The sequence below is a fragment of the Caretta caretta genome, chromosome 9 (genome assembly GCF_965140235.1).
Source record: "Caretta caretta isolate rCarCar2 chromosome 9, rCarCar1.hap1, whole genome shotgun sequence".
NCBI lineage: Eukaryota > Metazoa > Chordata > Testudines > Cheloniidae > Caretta > Caretta caretta.
In genome coordinates, this window is record NC_134214.1 from 7,914,681 (window position 1) to 7,928,060 (window position 13,380).

General features: G+C 50.1%; 2 protein-coding genes across 10 annotated transcripts in view; both read left to right on the top strand.

The window, feature by feature from the left end:
* DVL3 (dishevelled segment polarity protein 3) overlaps positions 1–3,127 on the top strand; it is a 43,338-nt gene extending 40,211 nt beyond the window's left edge. For 4 of the 6 annotated variants that reach the window (XM_048862913.2, XM_048862914.2, XM_048862908.2 and 1 more), the window contains 2 exons: positions 502–894; positions 1,337–3,127. In XM_048862913.2, coding sequence (XP_048718870.2) covers positions 502–894; positions 1,337–1,368 — 425 coding nt within the window. In that variant the 3' untranslated portion in view covers positions 1,369–3,127. Of the gene's footprint in view, positions 1–501 lie in introns of all 6 variants that reach the window. The other 2 variants (XM_048862915.2, XM_048862911.2) reach the window with 1 other exon arrangement.
* A 1,982-nt stretch (positions 3,128–5,109) lies between these two features.
* AP2M1 (adaptor related protein complex 2 subunit mu 1) overlaps positions 5,110–13,380 on the top strand; it is a 42,554-nt gene continuing 34,283 nt past the window's right edge. Inside the window, exon 1 of one of the 4 annotated variants that reach the window (XM_048862916.2) lies at positions 5,110–5,191. The gene's annotated coding sequence lies outside the window, so the exon portion shown is untranslated. Of the gene's footprint in view, positions 5,192–10,557; positions 10,701–11,263; positions 11,309–13,380 lie in introns of those variants that run through there. The other 3 variants (XM_048862919.2, XM_048862917.2, XM_075132074.1) reach the window with 3 other exon arrangements.

The following is a 13,380-nucleotide window of genomic DNA, read 5'->3' on the forward strand; positions in this document are numbered from 1 at the left end:
TGGCAGCAAATGGCATGTTACTTCTGTGATTCTTTAAATTTTTAGTCTTTATTTGGTGCAGGGGGTTAGTTCAGAGGGTATCAGCAACATGGAAAGAAAACAGAAGGGAGAGGGGGCATGGAAGAGAAGAGGGGCTGGGGGACAGCAAGGGGAGAAGAGGGTGAGGGGGCATATGTGGACCGAAGCTGAGGGGGAGAGACTGGGAGGGAGGGAGAGAGTTGGAGCGAACCGTCAATCAGCACAGGGCAGGGAAAGTCCAGTACAAACTGTAGACAGATCTCGCGATGACCAAAGATCCCTACTTTGACTGCTTCTGCCCTTCCTGGCTGGGGTCTGGCTGGTTCCTCTCTGCAGTTTTTCCCAAGGCCATGTAGTGTGGCCTTGGCTTAGGGGAGGCTCCTTTTATTCCGGTCTCTCCCTTCCCCTGCTATGCTGGCTGGGGTTGCGTGTTGGGGGTGCGCTGTCGGGGCCATTCCCTAACTTGCCTTGGGCTTCTTGCAGGGAGTCGGAGCAGCGGTTCAAACCGCAGTGGCAGTGAGAGGAGAAAGGAGAGAGACCCGAAGGCCGGCGAGTCCAAGTCGGGTGGCAGTGGCAGTGAGTCGGACCACACCACCCGGAGCAGTCTGCGGCGGGAGCGGGCAGCCAGCGAGCGCTCGGTGCCAGCCAGCCAGCGCAGCCAGCACTCCCTGACTCACAGTGTCCGCAGCCACCACAGCCAGCCGTCTTATGGGCCACCCGGCCTGCCGCCCCTCTACAGCCCGCCCATGCTGCTGATGCCTCCGCCGCCTTCGGCCATGGGGCCCCCAGGGGCCCCGCCGGGCCGCGACCTGGCCTCTGTGCCCCCTGAACTGACGGCCAGTAGACAGTCGTTCCGAATGGCAATGGGCAATCCCAGTGAGTTCTTTGTGGATGTAATGTGAAGCACCTGTCCCCCTGTTTGTCTGCTGCCCTCATCGGTTTGTCTTCTAGGAAAAGCCCTGGCTTCACTTTGTTTTTGTTTTTGTTTTGTCTTGATAACTAAAAAAGGGAAAAATAAACTGAACTAAACCTTGAGTTTAATCCCTAGTCCCGTGGCATGGAGGCGGGGGCCAGCAGGCCTTGCTGAGCCCTGCCAGCCCCGCCTGGCCTGGCCCAGCCCACCTCCGGACTCATGTGTGCAGAGGCAAGTTGCTGCTGCTTGTGCAAGCCCCTAACCCCCATCTCTAACCCCATTAACCTGCATCCGTCCTGGAGCCTGTGCTGCTCGCCCGTGTGTAGCTGCCGCTGCCCCCTTACTCCTTCCGCCCTAAATGTCTCCTCTTTCTTTTCATCCTTTTGTGTTTCTTCTGTCAAGCAGCAAAGAATTACGGGGTGTTTGACTTCCTCTGAGCTTGCCGCCCGCAGGGGTGAGAGCTGGAGCATGGCATAGCAGCTTGGCCCAACAGAGGAGGACATGAAGCCCCAAGGGTGCTGGGCACGTACGGTGCTGAAGATGGCTTCTTTCCCACTAGCTGAAGACGCCCCCCCGTCCTCTCCACAGCCCTGAGAGGGGAGCAGGGCCCAGCTCCAGCCTTTTGTGTGTTCAGATCAATAAATGTAGCCACTGAATGTGCCAGGGCTTCAGTGCCTCTGGGGAGTGGAGAAGATGAGGCCCCATCTGGGAGGGTACCACTCCCTGTTCCCCCATCCCACCACATGCTCAGGCTTGGGCCAGGGTCTGTTACTCTCTGTACAGTATTAAAGCCAGTGTACCCCTGTGGCAAGGCCCCACTTGGGTTCAGAGGCAGTACACTAATGAGGCTCCTGACTGAGTGCTGTTGGGTCAGTAACTCCCATAGGAGGTACAGGCCAGCGTCAGGAGGCCGAAATACCGGTCATCCATTACTCAATGCTTGTGCCCATGAGCTGCGTGGTGTGGATTTGGCTGAATGTGAGGGTTCCGTTTGCGCCCGCTGCGCTGCAAGGGTGGACGTCTAGCTCTGAAAATGTGCCTTTAGTCTAGGCAGCCTCTCCCACCCCCTGCATGACAATGGGCCTGACTCCCCATTCCTTGGCCACAGAGCATGCTCCATCCAGGCCTGCTGTGTGTAGGTGGGAGCTTCAGCTACTGGCTGTACTCTCCTACACTGGTGCTTAGCAGCAGGCTCCGGGTGCGGAAGCTATTAGGCCTAATCAGAGCAAGAGGAGGGGGTAAGAAGCTGAGAAAGGGGCAGCTGTGGGGTTCTCCTGCATTTGCTGCCTCCCTCTGTTGTCCTAGAGGGGTGCGTTGTGCTGCCTTTTTGTCCTCATCCTCTCCATGGACAGGGGAGGGGTGGGGCAGGACCAGGCTCTAAGGAGACTGGAGAGTGACAGCCTTGGGCCTGCTGTGGCAGTCCCTGCTTGAGATGCTGCCCCCTTCTGTGTCGTGGCACTGCAGCCCTTGCCTGTGGCATGTATGCAGGGCCTGGGCCCTGTCCCTCTGGAGGACTGCAGTCAGTTTAGCTATTAGAGAAAAGTTCCCTTTTTCTCCCTCGGCCTCCTGGAGCCACTCGGAGCACTACTCCTTCTGCCTGATGCTGGTGTGACAGAGAGGTTATCTTGGGTAACTGGCTAGTGCACGAGACAGTACATGGTACGCTAAGCTCCACTGCAGCCAAGGGTGGGCTTTGCCACAGTCTTTCCCTTTCCTCCCTGGGTCCTCTCGCTTCCGTTCAACAGCTTCCTCTGCAACAGTGTAAACTCCTTGGAGTTGTGGTTTTTATTATTCTTAGCAGGTGAAATATATCGTACGCCTGGCACCAGCTCATCTACTGCCCCCTATTCTGCCCTGTCTGCCATCCCAGCACCAGCTATCCTGCCCTATGTGCCATTCTCCTGCCCCTCTAGCGCAGCACCAGCTGTTCTACAGTCCTCTATTCTCCTCGCTCCCTACCATGCGACCAGTGCATCTACTGTGCATAATCCTTCATATCTACCCTGGTGCCAGCCTAATATCCACTATCCTGCCCCGTGTGCCATCCTGCCAGCTCATGCTGCCACCTACCATCCTCCCTGCCTTCCAGCCAACTCATCATCCTGGCATTGGCCTGGCTTCGCCCCCTGGCTGCTGGGTTTTATAAAAACAAAACCAATCTCCTTGTTTTTATTTATAAACATAGTTTTATTGGAATCCTGGCTCCTGTTGTTTTTATTCCTCTTCTGTCCTTCTGCGTCTTGGGCTGATGCGGCTGGCTGGCCCACAGCAGGCTTCCCTCGCTGCTGAGGCCTAGAATGCTTGATCCTATTCATTTCCCGATGAGCTCTTCCCAGATGTTTCCGGCTCTGGCACGTGAACAGTCAGTGTCTGTCCTATGTGGCTGCTCCTCCAACAGAAAGAGACTCTCATACTCTCTGAGGCCCAACCCGCAGGGGTGCGGTATATTTTCAGATGTGTGTCCTGATGAAGGTCATTAGGGAAAAGAAGCCATAACATCGCTCTGAACTAAAACCTAAACTGGAGTGCTTGATCTATTCTTTTTTTCTTATGCCTGTCTTAAATAGAGGGAAGCTAATGCAACTCTGTTAGAATTGAATGGGATGGGTGAATAAGCCTGCCCCCACACCCCCCCCATATGCTGTGTATGCATGGGAATAAATGGGTTTCAGTAGCAACCCCCACCTCTCAAAATATATATGCGGGTCAGTATACAGCAGGCTCTACACTACAAGCTTCTGCTGGCATAGCTGTTGGGCCGGCAGGGTGAGGGGCGTGCAAAAAGCTCCTAGTTCAGATGCGGTTCTACCAGCAAAACTCTGCTTTTGGGGGGGTGGCTTATTTGGCTCAGAGTGGGGACAAAATAAGCTATCCTGCCAAAAGTGCAGCTTTGCTAGTATAAACTGTGCCTGTTTCTATGCTAGGAGCACCTTGATGATTATATTATAGGTATAGCTGTACCTGTAAAGCCTTCCAAGTGCAGACGGGGCCTCTTAACACCTCCCACCTCTCTCTTCCACGTGACTGCAGTTCTGCTGGCTCCAGCTAAACTTGGCTTCCTGCCTTTGATACCGCTCTCTTCTATGTGTCCTGTGGCAAATACAGCAGGCGGGAGCTGAACTGGTCCCTTTGGACATTTTAGGGCTTTTTCCAAGCTCTGGATTGGACAAATGAGGCAGAAGGGTGACAAAGAAGGGAGGAGAGTTGCAAACTCTTGCAATAGCTGGTGTTTAAACTTGAAGCCCCAGCTTCTGGAGACAAGTGACCACGGGAGAATCTTAGCTTTATTTTTTTAAAGCCCTTGGGGGTGCGAACCAAACCCTAAAAGTGGGCCCAAGACATTAAAGTCTCAAAAGCCAGAAGGCAAGTAAAAAGAACCTCTTTAACCTCACAATTTTTAAGATAAGCTCACTATTTGATTAGTGAATATGGGGGGGGGGGAGAGTGAGGTGATGGGGAAGGTGAATTATGGGGTGAATCATTTTGCCAATCTGTGCCTTAGTTTCCTAATGTGAAGAAAGAATGCTGGTGTGGCTCCCAGCCGTCAGGCAAGTGCCAGCAGGGCTTTGGCTGGGAGGGATTCTATAAGCTTGGGAGTGGCATTAAAGTGTCTGAGCCGATGGGGTTCCCCACCCCAACCCTTGGAGACAGTCACAGATGCCATGTGGCCCCTGCTGCCCCATCCCACCGCTCACTGGGGGCTGGAGCTGCTTGGTGCCATGTTCACTGTGGCCCGCAGGCTCTGACATGGGCTCTGGGAATAAGGGGGTGCTTCCTATCCCGCCCTGACAGAGCCTCGTGGCCGCAGCCCCACCCTCACCATCTGGATTTGAGGGACATTTCTTTTCCCTAACCGCGGGCTCGCACTCAGCCCGCTGGCGCTGTCCATGTTCAGGGACTACAAGCCCCAGCATGCAACGCCCCCTCCTGGAGGTCCACGGTCTCCATAGCAGCAGTCTGGCCGGAGAGACTACAAATCCCAGTATGCAGTGCGAGTGGCCTCTGACGCTTTTCGGATCAAGGTGTCGCGGTGCATCCTGGGACATGAAGTTTTCGCCTCCCCGATCTGCACGCTTCTCCCTTCCCGCCCCCGCGCCCTCCTGGAGGCGCATGCGTAGAGGCTGCTGGGCGGGGGTTGGGCATGCGCAGAGGCGGCGGCTCTGCAGTAATGGGGGGGGCGCTTTAGGGCGGGGGAGTAGCCGCCATTTTGGGGACTGGGCGGAGAGAGGGCGCGAGAGCGAGCTGAGGCAGCACTGGCAGGTGAGGCCGGGCAGCGGCTGCTGGGGCGCGGCGGGGCCCTCCCTTGCCCCGGGCTGCCCTGGGCGGGTGTCTCATCTAAGGGGCCCTGTGGGCCGGGATAGGGGGCGATGTCCCGTCCCGTTCCGTCCGGGCGGGGTGGGCTCCCCTCTCCGGAGCCCTCGGGGCGTGGGTCACAGCCTGCCCTGCCTGGAAGCGAGGTGCTGCCCTGGGGGCCGGCTCAGCGAGCTCCCCCCTTCTTGGGTGTCCTGTGGCGGGCGCCGGCTTGGCATGGGCTGGGCTCGGTCCCTACGGCTCCCCCCCCCCCGATAACTGGGAGGGGGCACCATGGGGGGAGAGAGTGGGAGGAATAGACCCCGTTCCTATCTGGGGTGGAGGGAATACCCTGTATTTTTCCGGGGGACGACGAGATAGAGGGTGGGTACGAGGGAGGACTTGTATTCTGGTCGGGGGGAATAGACCCTGTATCTCCGCAGGCGTGTGCAAGGCGATGTATGGGCGGGGGGAAATAGACTCGGTATTTGGGAAGGGGGTGTGAGGGAGAGACCCTGTATCTGGGTTTCTTGTTTCATCATTTTTCCTAACCCACTGCTTTAGAGCAGGAAGTCTGATGGCTCCTTGCTTGGCTCACCCCTGACCTGGGAGAAGCTGTGAGGAAAAGAATCTTTCTATCCTTGGCTTGGGGCGGGTGGGAGTTTGGCTTGTAGCTACAAATGCCTTGTGCTTGGACTAACAAATGTTGCGCTAACCAGTACTTGGTGGGAGACTCCCAAGGAGAAAACAAGTACTGCAGGAACTGGTGTGGGTGGCTCTTCTCCTATGTCAGCGTACAACCCATTGCTCTGCTCTGAGTATGGTAAGAGGCATTATGCTCAAGGGAAGGATACAACCAAGGTCCTGTGGTTACTGTAATCTTCTGACCCTTTGCTATGCTTTGCAGGCCACTTTTCCTTTTGTAATTGGGCTATTATCTTGTGCATCCTGTGTAAATTCTAGTCTGGCTCCCTAAAAATCTCCTGCAGTTCCTGTTGGATAGAATTGTTTCTTTCTTGTGTAGGGAGAGTTGCTGGGCAGCTGTTAAACAGCTGTGGTGCTCCCCCTCAGAACTGCATAGTGGTGAGTCAAAGATATTGAGAGCTAAATGCTAATATCTGTAGTCTGTTCTCCAGAATGCACATAGACTCTGCTCTCACCTAGTGATGAGGATATTTGACACTCCTCTTCAAATGCTAAAGCACTGTTTCTGTGGGGTACCAGTTGGCTGTTGGTGATCCATTGGAAACACCTGTCATGGCAACAAAACTGTTATGAGTCATCTTAGCATCAGTTATGCAGCTGAAGGTCCTTGAGTGAAATGGGAATTAAATCAGGATATGTAGAGCTTTCTTGAAGGTGGTGTGGTGTAATCTAACATGACTGGTTAAAGTGAGCAAAGGCCTCATAGGCGAATCAGGAGTATCCCTTCCCCAAAATTATCTGCATTATTGGTGTAAGCATGAATTAGTTGGCTCATGGATTGCAGCTTCTTTCTGTAAAGCCTACTGGGCTGAGGCATTATGTAGCTCTGGTAACTGTAAAGTGTTGTTTTGAGGTTGAAAATGGGGCCCTTTTCACACAGCTCGTCCACTGCATTCCCATTTCCTTTCTCTGGGCTTTTGAATTCTGTACAATTGCAGGAAACCCAGTGTCTGTTTATCAGGCAAGGTAGTTGGCTTCTCTCCCCACTTGGAAGCTAATCTTCTCTGATCTCTTTCCTATTTTAAGCTGTAGGCTTTTTGATCACCGCTCTTATCTCCTCTGCACCATAGACTGCTGTCAAACTTTACCCTTCGGCTGCCCAAAATCAGAACTTGGAACCTTTCCAAGTAGGGAAACCTGAATGCTTTGTGCATTCCAAAAGTATGGGATATTAGGGGCCCTTCTTATTGAGTGCACATTCTGTGTAGTTACAGGCTGTGTTTACACTGAAGAGTCTGTGTTGGCATAGCTATGCTGGCATAGGCCCCTAATGTAGCATGCACCAGTAGAAGTTTTTTTTGCTTGTGTAGGAATGCCACCTCCCCAAATGACATTAGCTATGCCATCAGAAAGAAGCACTCTTCTGTTAGCCTAGATGCATCTACTCTGGGGGGTTTGTTGGCATAGCTGTATTGATGGGGTGGGTGGATTTTGCACACTCTTGACTGATATAACTGTGCCGATATAAGTTTAAAATGTAGACTAAGCCACGGCCTCTTGTTAGAGAAGGTTTACTTGGGCTCCTTAAGAAGTAGAGCTGATGCCATTCTGATCAATTAGCAGGAGCAACATTACTTGTCCCTGCAAGCTTTGTTAGCAGTCTGGTCTCTCATCTGGTGTGATGCTATCAAACTGCCCTTTCTCTAATTTTTTGTGTATGTTGCTTTGGTAGAAGGCAGCACTGCTTCTCTTGTGTTGTAAGGGTTCCATCACTGGTAACTAGTACCTCAGTGTTGTCATTTTTTGGAGCCACAGTTTGTCAAAGTTTCCTTTCAGGGTGGTTGGGGAGATCTCCGTTGAAAAACATCAGGAAACCTCTCTGCCCAGGGATGCCCAGAATGGCACATATTTAGAATTTCTCTGTTTTAAAAGATAATGGACCCCTGGGGTTATGGATGGCTTGCAGCATGAGTTGTTGAGAAGTAAATGACTGGAAATGTGGTGAGTTGGTGTTGGAATGAAAAAACATCTCTTCTCTCTTAGACTAAGGATGAACAAAGAATAGTTCAGGGTGCTAAATGCATCAGAAAGACTTGTACTGTACAGCCTGCAGCTTCCTTTCTCTTTAATACAGACAGGTGACCAACAGAGACTATAGGTCCCAGCAAGCAGCATTTCATCTTGATCCCAGCAGGAGAGCAATTAATCTAAACGCATGCTGGGACCCAGAACTCAAAATATGCTTGTTCACTTAGCAATGGCAATAGGACACTTTCCCTGGTGAGTCGGGGGGCCAAAACCATCAGTTTTCTGAAGTCTAAGCTTTCACTTAAACCCTAAAACTAATTTTCTAGCTTTTAATCTTCCAAGGGGGATGGAATCTAACTCATTTTCATGAGATGTTAGTACCTCTTTCTGCTTCTCAGAGCTTTGTCAAGCAACAGCAGTGAGAAATGAAAGACTTGACTGTTACTGAGAACCCTAAAAGCAGCAGTGAAACTCAACTGTTCACTTAACACTGGTGGTTGGAAAACTTATGAGCAGCAGTGGAGGAAGAAAACATCAAAATTGGAGGCTAAAGAGGGGTAGGATATTGAGAATCTATTTTCCCACATCTCCAGGCAGCAGTCTAGAACAGAGAGAAGCAGAAAGCTCTTTATCCCTGGAAGTAGTGCTTCAAACGGACATCCTCTGTCCACAGGCTGATTATACGAAACATGGCACCCTCAAGTGAGAGAGAAATCCCAGTACTCTTTCCCTCCTGCCTGCTCTGAGGACTTATTGGGCTGGACTTAAAACCAGGGTATTGTCCCTGAAACTCCAGTGGTGGTCACCTTTGTCCTGAAACTGTCAGTAGCTACTGGTGTGGTGCTCTGCTCTTGTTTGATAAGCTGCCTGCGTGTTCCCTCTGTGTGCTGCCCCAGCTCTGTGCAGATAGCTAACACAGCAGACCCCAAGAGAACCCGCAAAAACCACAGACTCTAGTAAGGTATGAAGGAACCCGAGCCAGGTTTATTGTCGAACGAAGCACAGTAATAGTTTTCCCTGTAGACTCTACAGGGCATACTACGAATTTGTGCTCCCTGGCAATGGACACAGCTCAGTCAGTGGCGGGACACTCCACTGCCCCCTAGACTGGACAAAGATGTGCGCTCCCAGACCTACTTTTATACAGTTGCAGGACAGATTACTCATCGTAGTTCAAACGAATCTATCCATGTTGTCCTTTTGACCCTGTCTTTAAGATGCACCTGCCTGTTTCTTGTTATGTCTGTGGAGTGTTCTGATGCTGTCTTGGCCCAAGTTCCTCTCATTAGCACTTGTGTGTGTACATGTGCTTCTAACAACCTTTTCTTGCCAACTTCTGTGAGTGGGACCTGTCTCTGGCTCACAGCCCAGCTTTGCATAACACTGCCTGGAAGTACTTTGGTTCAGGCTTCAGGCCTCAGACTGGGCCTCTGATACAAGAGTTTGTTTCAGGGCCTCCTCTTACTACAGAAACTATCTCTTGCTGGGTTTAGGCATCCGTATTTGTAAGGGCAGCTGCTGTCTGTTCCCTCACCATAAACCAAGTGCAGCTCATGAACTGCTTAGAGGGCCACATTAGGTACTTGCCAGGAAAGTTTGGGGGCTCGAGTATTAGTTTGTCAGCTGCTTTATGGCCTGTAGGGTGGCATTGTCTGATCTGATAATACCAACTCTAACCAGAAAGTAATTGGCTTACTAAGCAACCTCATTTTGCTTAACTCAAATCTGTGAATTAATCCTCTTCCTCTTTCAGCCACTGTCACACTTGTACTGGGCTTCAAGAGCAATCTGCTTTACCATGTAATGCTTTATGCAATTCTGAATTCCTGCATCAGTGGCAGTTGGGGGTTGCTTGTGACTCATTCCTGTAGATATATTGCTACTCAGAGGGAACGTTTTCCTGGATTCTTCCTAGGGCTGTCCTCCTCTAGATGTTGCTGGGTCTTGGGCTGCTTAGTCAGATAAAGCTTATTAATATTCAGGAACCTCACTCATTACTTGAAAATCACAGCTCAAACCAATTTAGTAGGCTACTAAATATACACAAAATGGTTTGGGCAGTGAACAGCAGACCAGATTAAGTGATGGCTGGTGAAAAGCAGTGCTGTGTAAGTATCATACATACCGAGGAAATAGTTACTCTTCAGCTTTCATGCATTTTCATCCATGTGCAGTTTGTGCTGGGGAAGGGTACTGGCTTGGGAGCCATGGAGATTGAGCTCCTCTTAGCTGGAGTAGGTACAGCCAGGGTAAGGGCAGTGCAAGCTTTTCCAATACCATGGGCTCCCACCAGAGTGCCGCATTCCTCATCCAGCCAAACTTCTTATTGGCTACTAGGAACTGGACTGAAACTACCAACTTGTTTTACAAAGGGGCTGTTGCACATCACTGGAGTGACTTGGTGGGTATTGCATTCATCTACCAAGTCTTGACCTTTTCCTTTCTGGCAGCTGTTGGGTAAGGCAGCCAGATAAACTATGCTTCAAATGCTGCTCTGATCACCTACAACAGTGGTTTTCAAACTTTTAGCATATCCCTTTCCAAATAATGTAATTTACTGCAAACCCCTATCTGAGATACGGTCATAATATACCTATGATTAGATTTCCAAGTCTTACTCAATAAAATGTGGTATTTGCCATTGCAGGATTTTTCTCTCGTACCACCGATGTAGAGCTCATGTACCCCTACAGGTACGCACACCCTCGTTTGAAAAGCGCTGACCTACATCAGACAAGAGCCCGTTTGCTTTGACAAACTGCTGCTACCTGCTATCCTTCTCCTTTGGTGGAGGGACATCTTAATAGTAAGGACTAGCACGTGTGTCCATGGCTGGAAGCCCATAATGTCTTCCTTAAAGATAGGTGGTAGCACGACTGGAAATATGCAAAGACTTCAACCTTTCTCTGCTAATGCTGCGCTAACAGAAGTACTTTGGGGTTTCTGGTTATGCTGGGTGGTGATAGCTGTACCTTTGTTATGGTGATGAGGACCATATAGGATCTGAATAGAATAGAATTCCTGTCCTGCTTACAGACTTGCTTTAAGACTACAATTTCAAAGGTGTAGTGAGGGTGCAGCACAGAGAAGCTTGGCTATCCTGTACGTCAGTTTTTCATGGCAGGAGGCTGGGCTCAGAATTTTAGCAGAGATGTTTTACACAGCTTCCCTGAGGAGAGGAGCTCTCTGAAGTCAGCCAGTGAGAATAGAAGTTAGCCCATTAGCTTTATGAAAGAAATGTGTATTGGCATGTGCTTGCTTTAGGAAAGTCCATGGTAGTTTCCATAATACTAGGATACGATAACAGCCTTAATGACACTTGTGTGTTTTTTTTTTCTCCTAGAAAGAGGAGAAACACATCTTCTGGCAAGTTTTGAACTTGTAGCTTCTGCAGATATGTTTCCTCTTACTCAGGTGATGGCAAGAAACTGCTGAGATTAGGGTTTAGAGGGGTGGTTCCCAACCTATGTACCACTGTGGGCTGCATATGCAGCTATCTGGGTTAGGCTGCATCCACACAGTACTATCTGTATGGCCCTGAGGATGTCTAATGGGTTGCAGCTGTGTGCTGATTAGGCTGCCAAGCAGCCTGTGGGTTGAGAACCACTGGTTTAGAGCCTGGAATTGAGTGTGAGTTGAAAGCTGCTAGTCCCTTCCTAGAGAAATGGAGGGAATTAGTGTAATGAATGGTGGTGTCTTCATTTTCAGTCTGCTATAAGAGGGGTGTGTGTGTGGTGGGGTGCCCTCAGGATGGGGAAGTGGGGGGGGGGGGGAGTAGGGTATGAAGCTGCAAGTGGGTTGCGGGGAGTTAGGAGTGCCTGTCAGCACCACATTTTCCCTCCCTGATCCCTCTGGCCTGGCTGGCTGGTGGTGTGGAAATGACACTCTCAGACCTGTCTCAGGCTGCTGATTGTGGGCTAGAGGGGGATGTGTTTCACAGTGGGTGGGTGGGGGTGGAGGGGAATAGGACAAATGGTATTCTGTAGCCCTGGGAAGGGTAGGGACCCCCATGTGAGTTGGAAATCTGGCAGTCTTAGCCCTTCTCCTTCCTCCATGTGTTAGCTGGGGTACTAATGCCTCAGTGAGGGGACGTGAACACCTACTGAGACAAGTGAAGCAGTTCACACCTCTGAGCTATTGTTGGTCTGTAGTCTTCTCCATTGGGTGTTGTGGTCAGACATCTCAATGAAGTGAAGGGGATCATTTCACATCTCTCTGATCCACCTTTGCTGCAGATGTTTGTGTAGAGCCTTTCCCCAATATATTAGGCTCAGATCTGGGGAAGAAGCAGGCTGTGCTGGGAAAGTAGAGACGGATGACAAGATTGTGAAGGGGCTAAAACACACCAGTACAGTCTTTGGCAGGGGTAATGGGCAAGAAGGAGCCAGGAGAAGTGGGAGGAGGCAGGGGAGCATAGGATATACTGAGATCACTTTTCAAAAACAAGGACATTTAAATGCAGAGTTAAGTTTGCCCAGTGGGGCCTTGTGCCCTTTCAGACCATGGAAGGTGGCTAAACTGAAAAGCTAAAACAGTAATACAAAGCTGAGGTACACCCCATCCCTCCCCCACTGGAGCTGGCAATGATCACTAGGAAAATTTCAGTAAGAGTGTTGCAACAGTTAATAAATCACCAAAGTAAGTGGTGGATTTTCCCCCCTCCTGATGGCATCAAATCTAGAATGAATGCTTCACTGGAAGTTAATTTGAGACTGACTAAAGCATTAGGCTTAATACAGATTAATTTCCTGTTTAACACAGACAAGAGAATTTAAATCTAGTCTAATGGGCCTTTCTGGACTTAACAATCTATAAGTAGATATGATGGACTAAGAAAATTCCATTGTGTTCCCCACCTTTGAATTCCAGCACTTTTCTGGATCCATTCAGCTGTGTTCACTGTTGGGTGTAGTTGTATTGAATTGTAGAGGGATTAGTTGGAGTATCTCTGCCAAGTAACTTGCTGTTAACTGTAAGGGATGGTAAGTCTCTAGCCATTTGTTGGGTCTGAAGATTTGAGAAGGATCTAGTTCCTGTTGAGCACTGCTATACAGAAACTGACATGTGACTGACCCTCAAAACTCATGTGATTTAACAGAGTAAGGCTATGTTTACGCTGTGAACGCTATTGTGGCAGTGATGCAGTTATGCTGTTATAGTGCTCATAGCATAAGTGCTTCCCACATCAACAGAAGCAGTTCTTCTGTTGATGTAGGTAATCCACCTCTCTGAGCATCGGTGGATAGGTTGATGGAAGAATTCTTCTATCATCCTAGCCATGTCTAAATCGGGGGTCAGATAGGCTTGACTATGGGGCTTGAGTGAGTGTGTGTGTGTGTGTGTGAGTGAATTTTTTCACGCCTCTGAGTGACCTAGCTAGGTCAATCTAAATTTCAGGTATAGACCCAGGCCTAAGTATTCCTTCAGACCGAGCCTATTGTCACAGTACCTGTTGGAGACTAGAATAAACACATCTGTACTGTAGC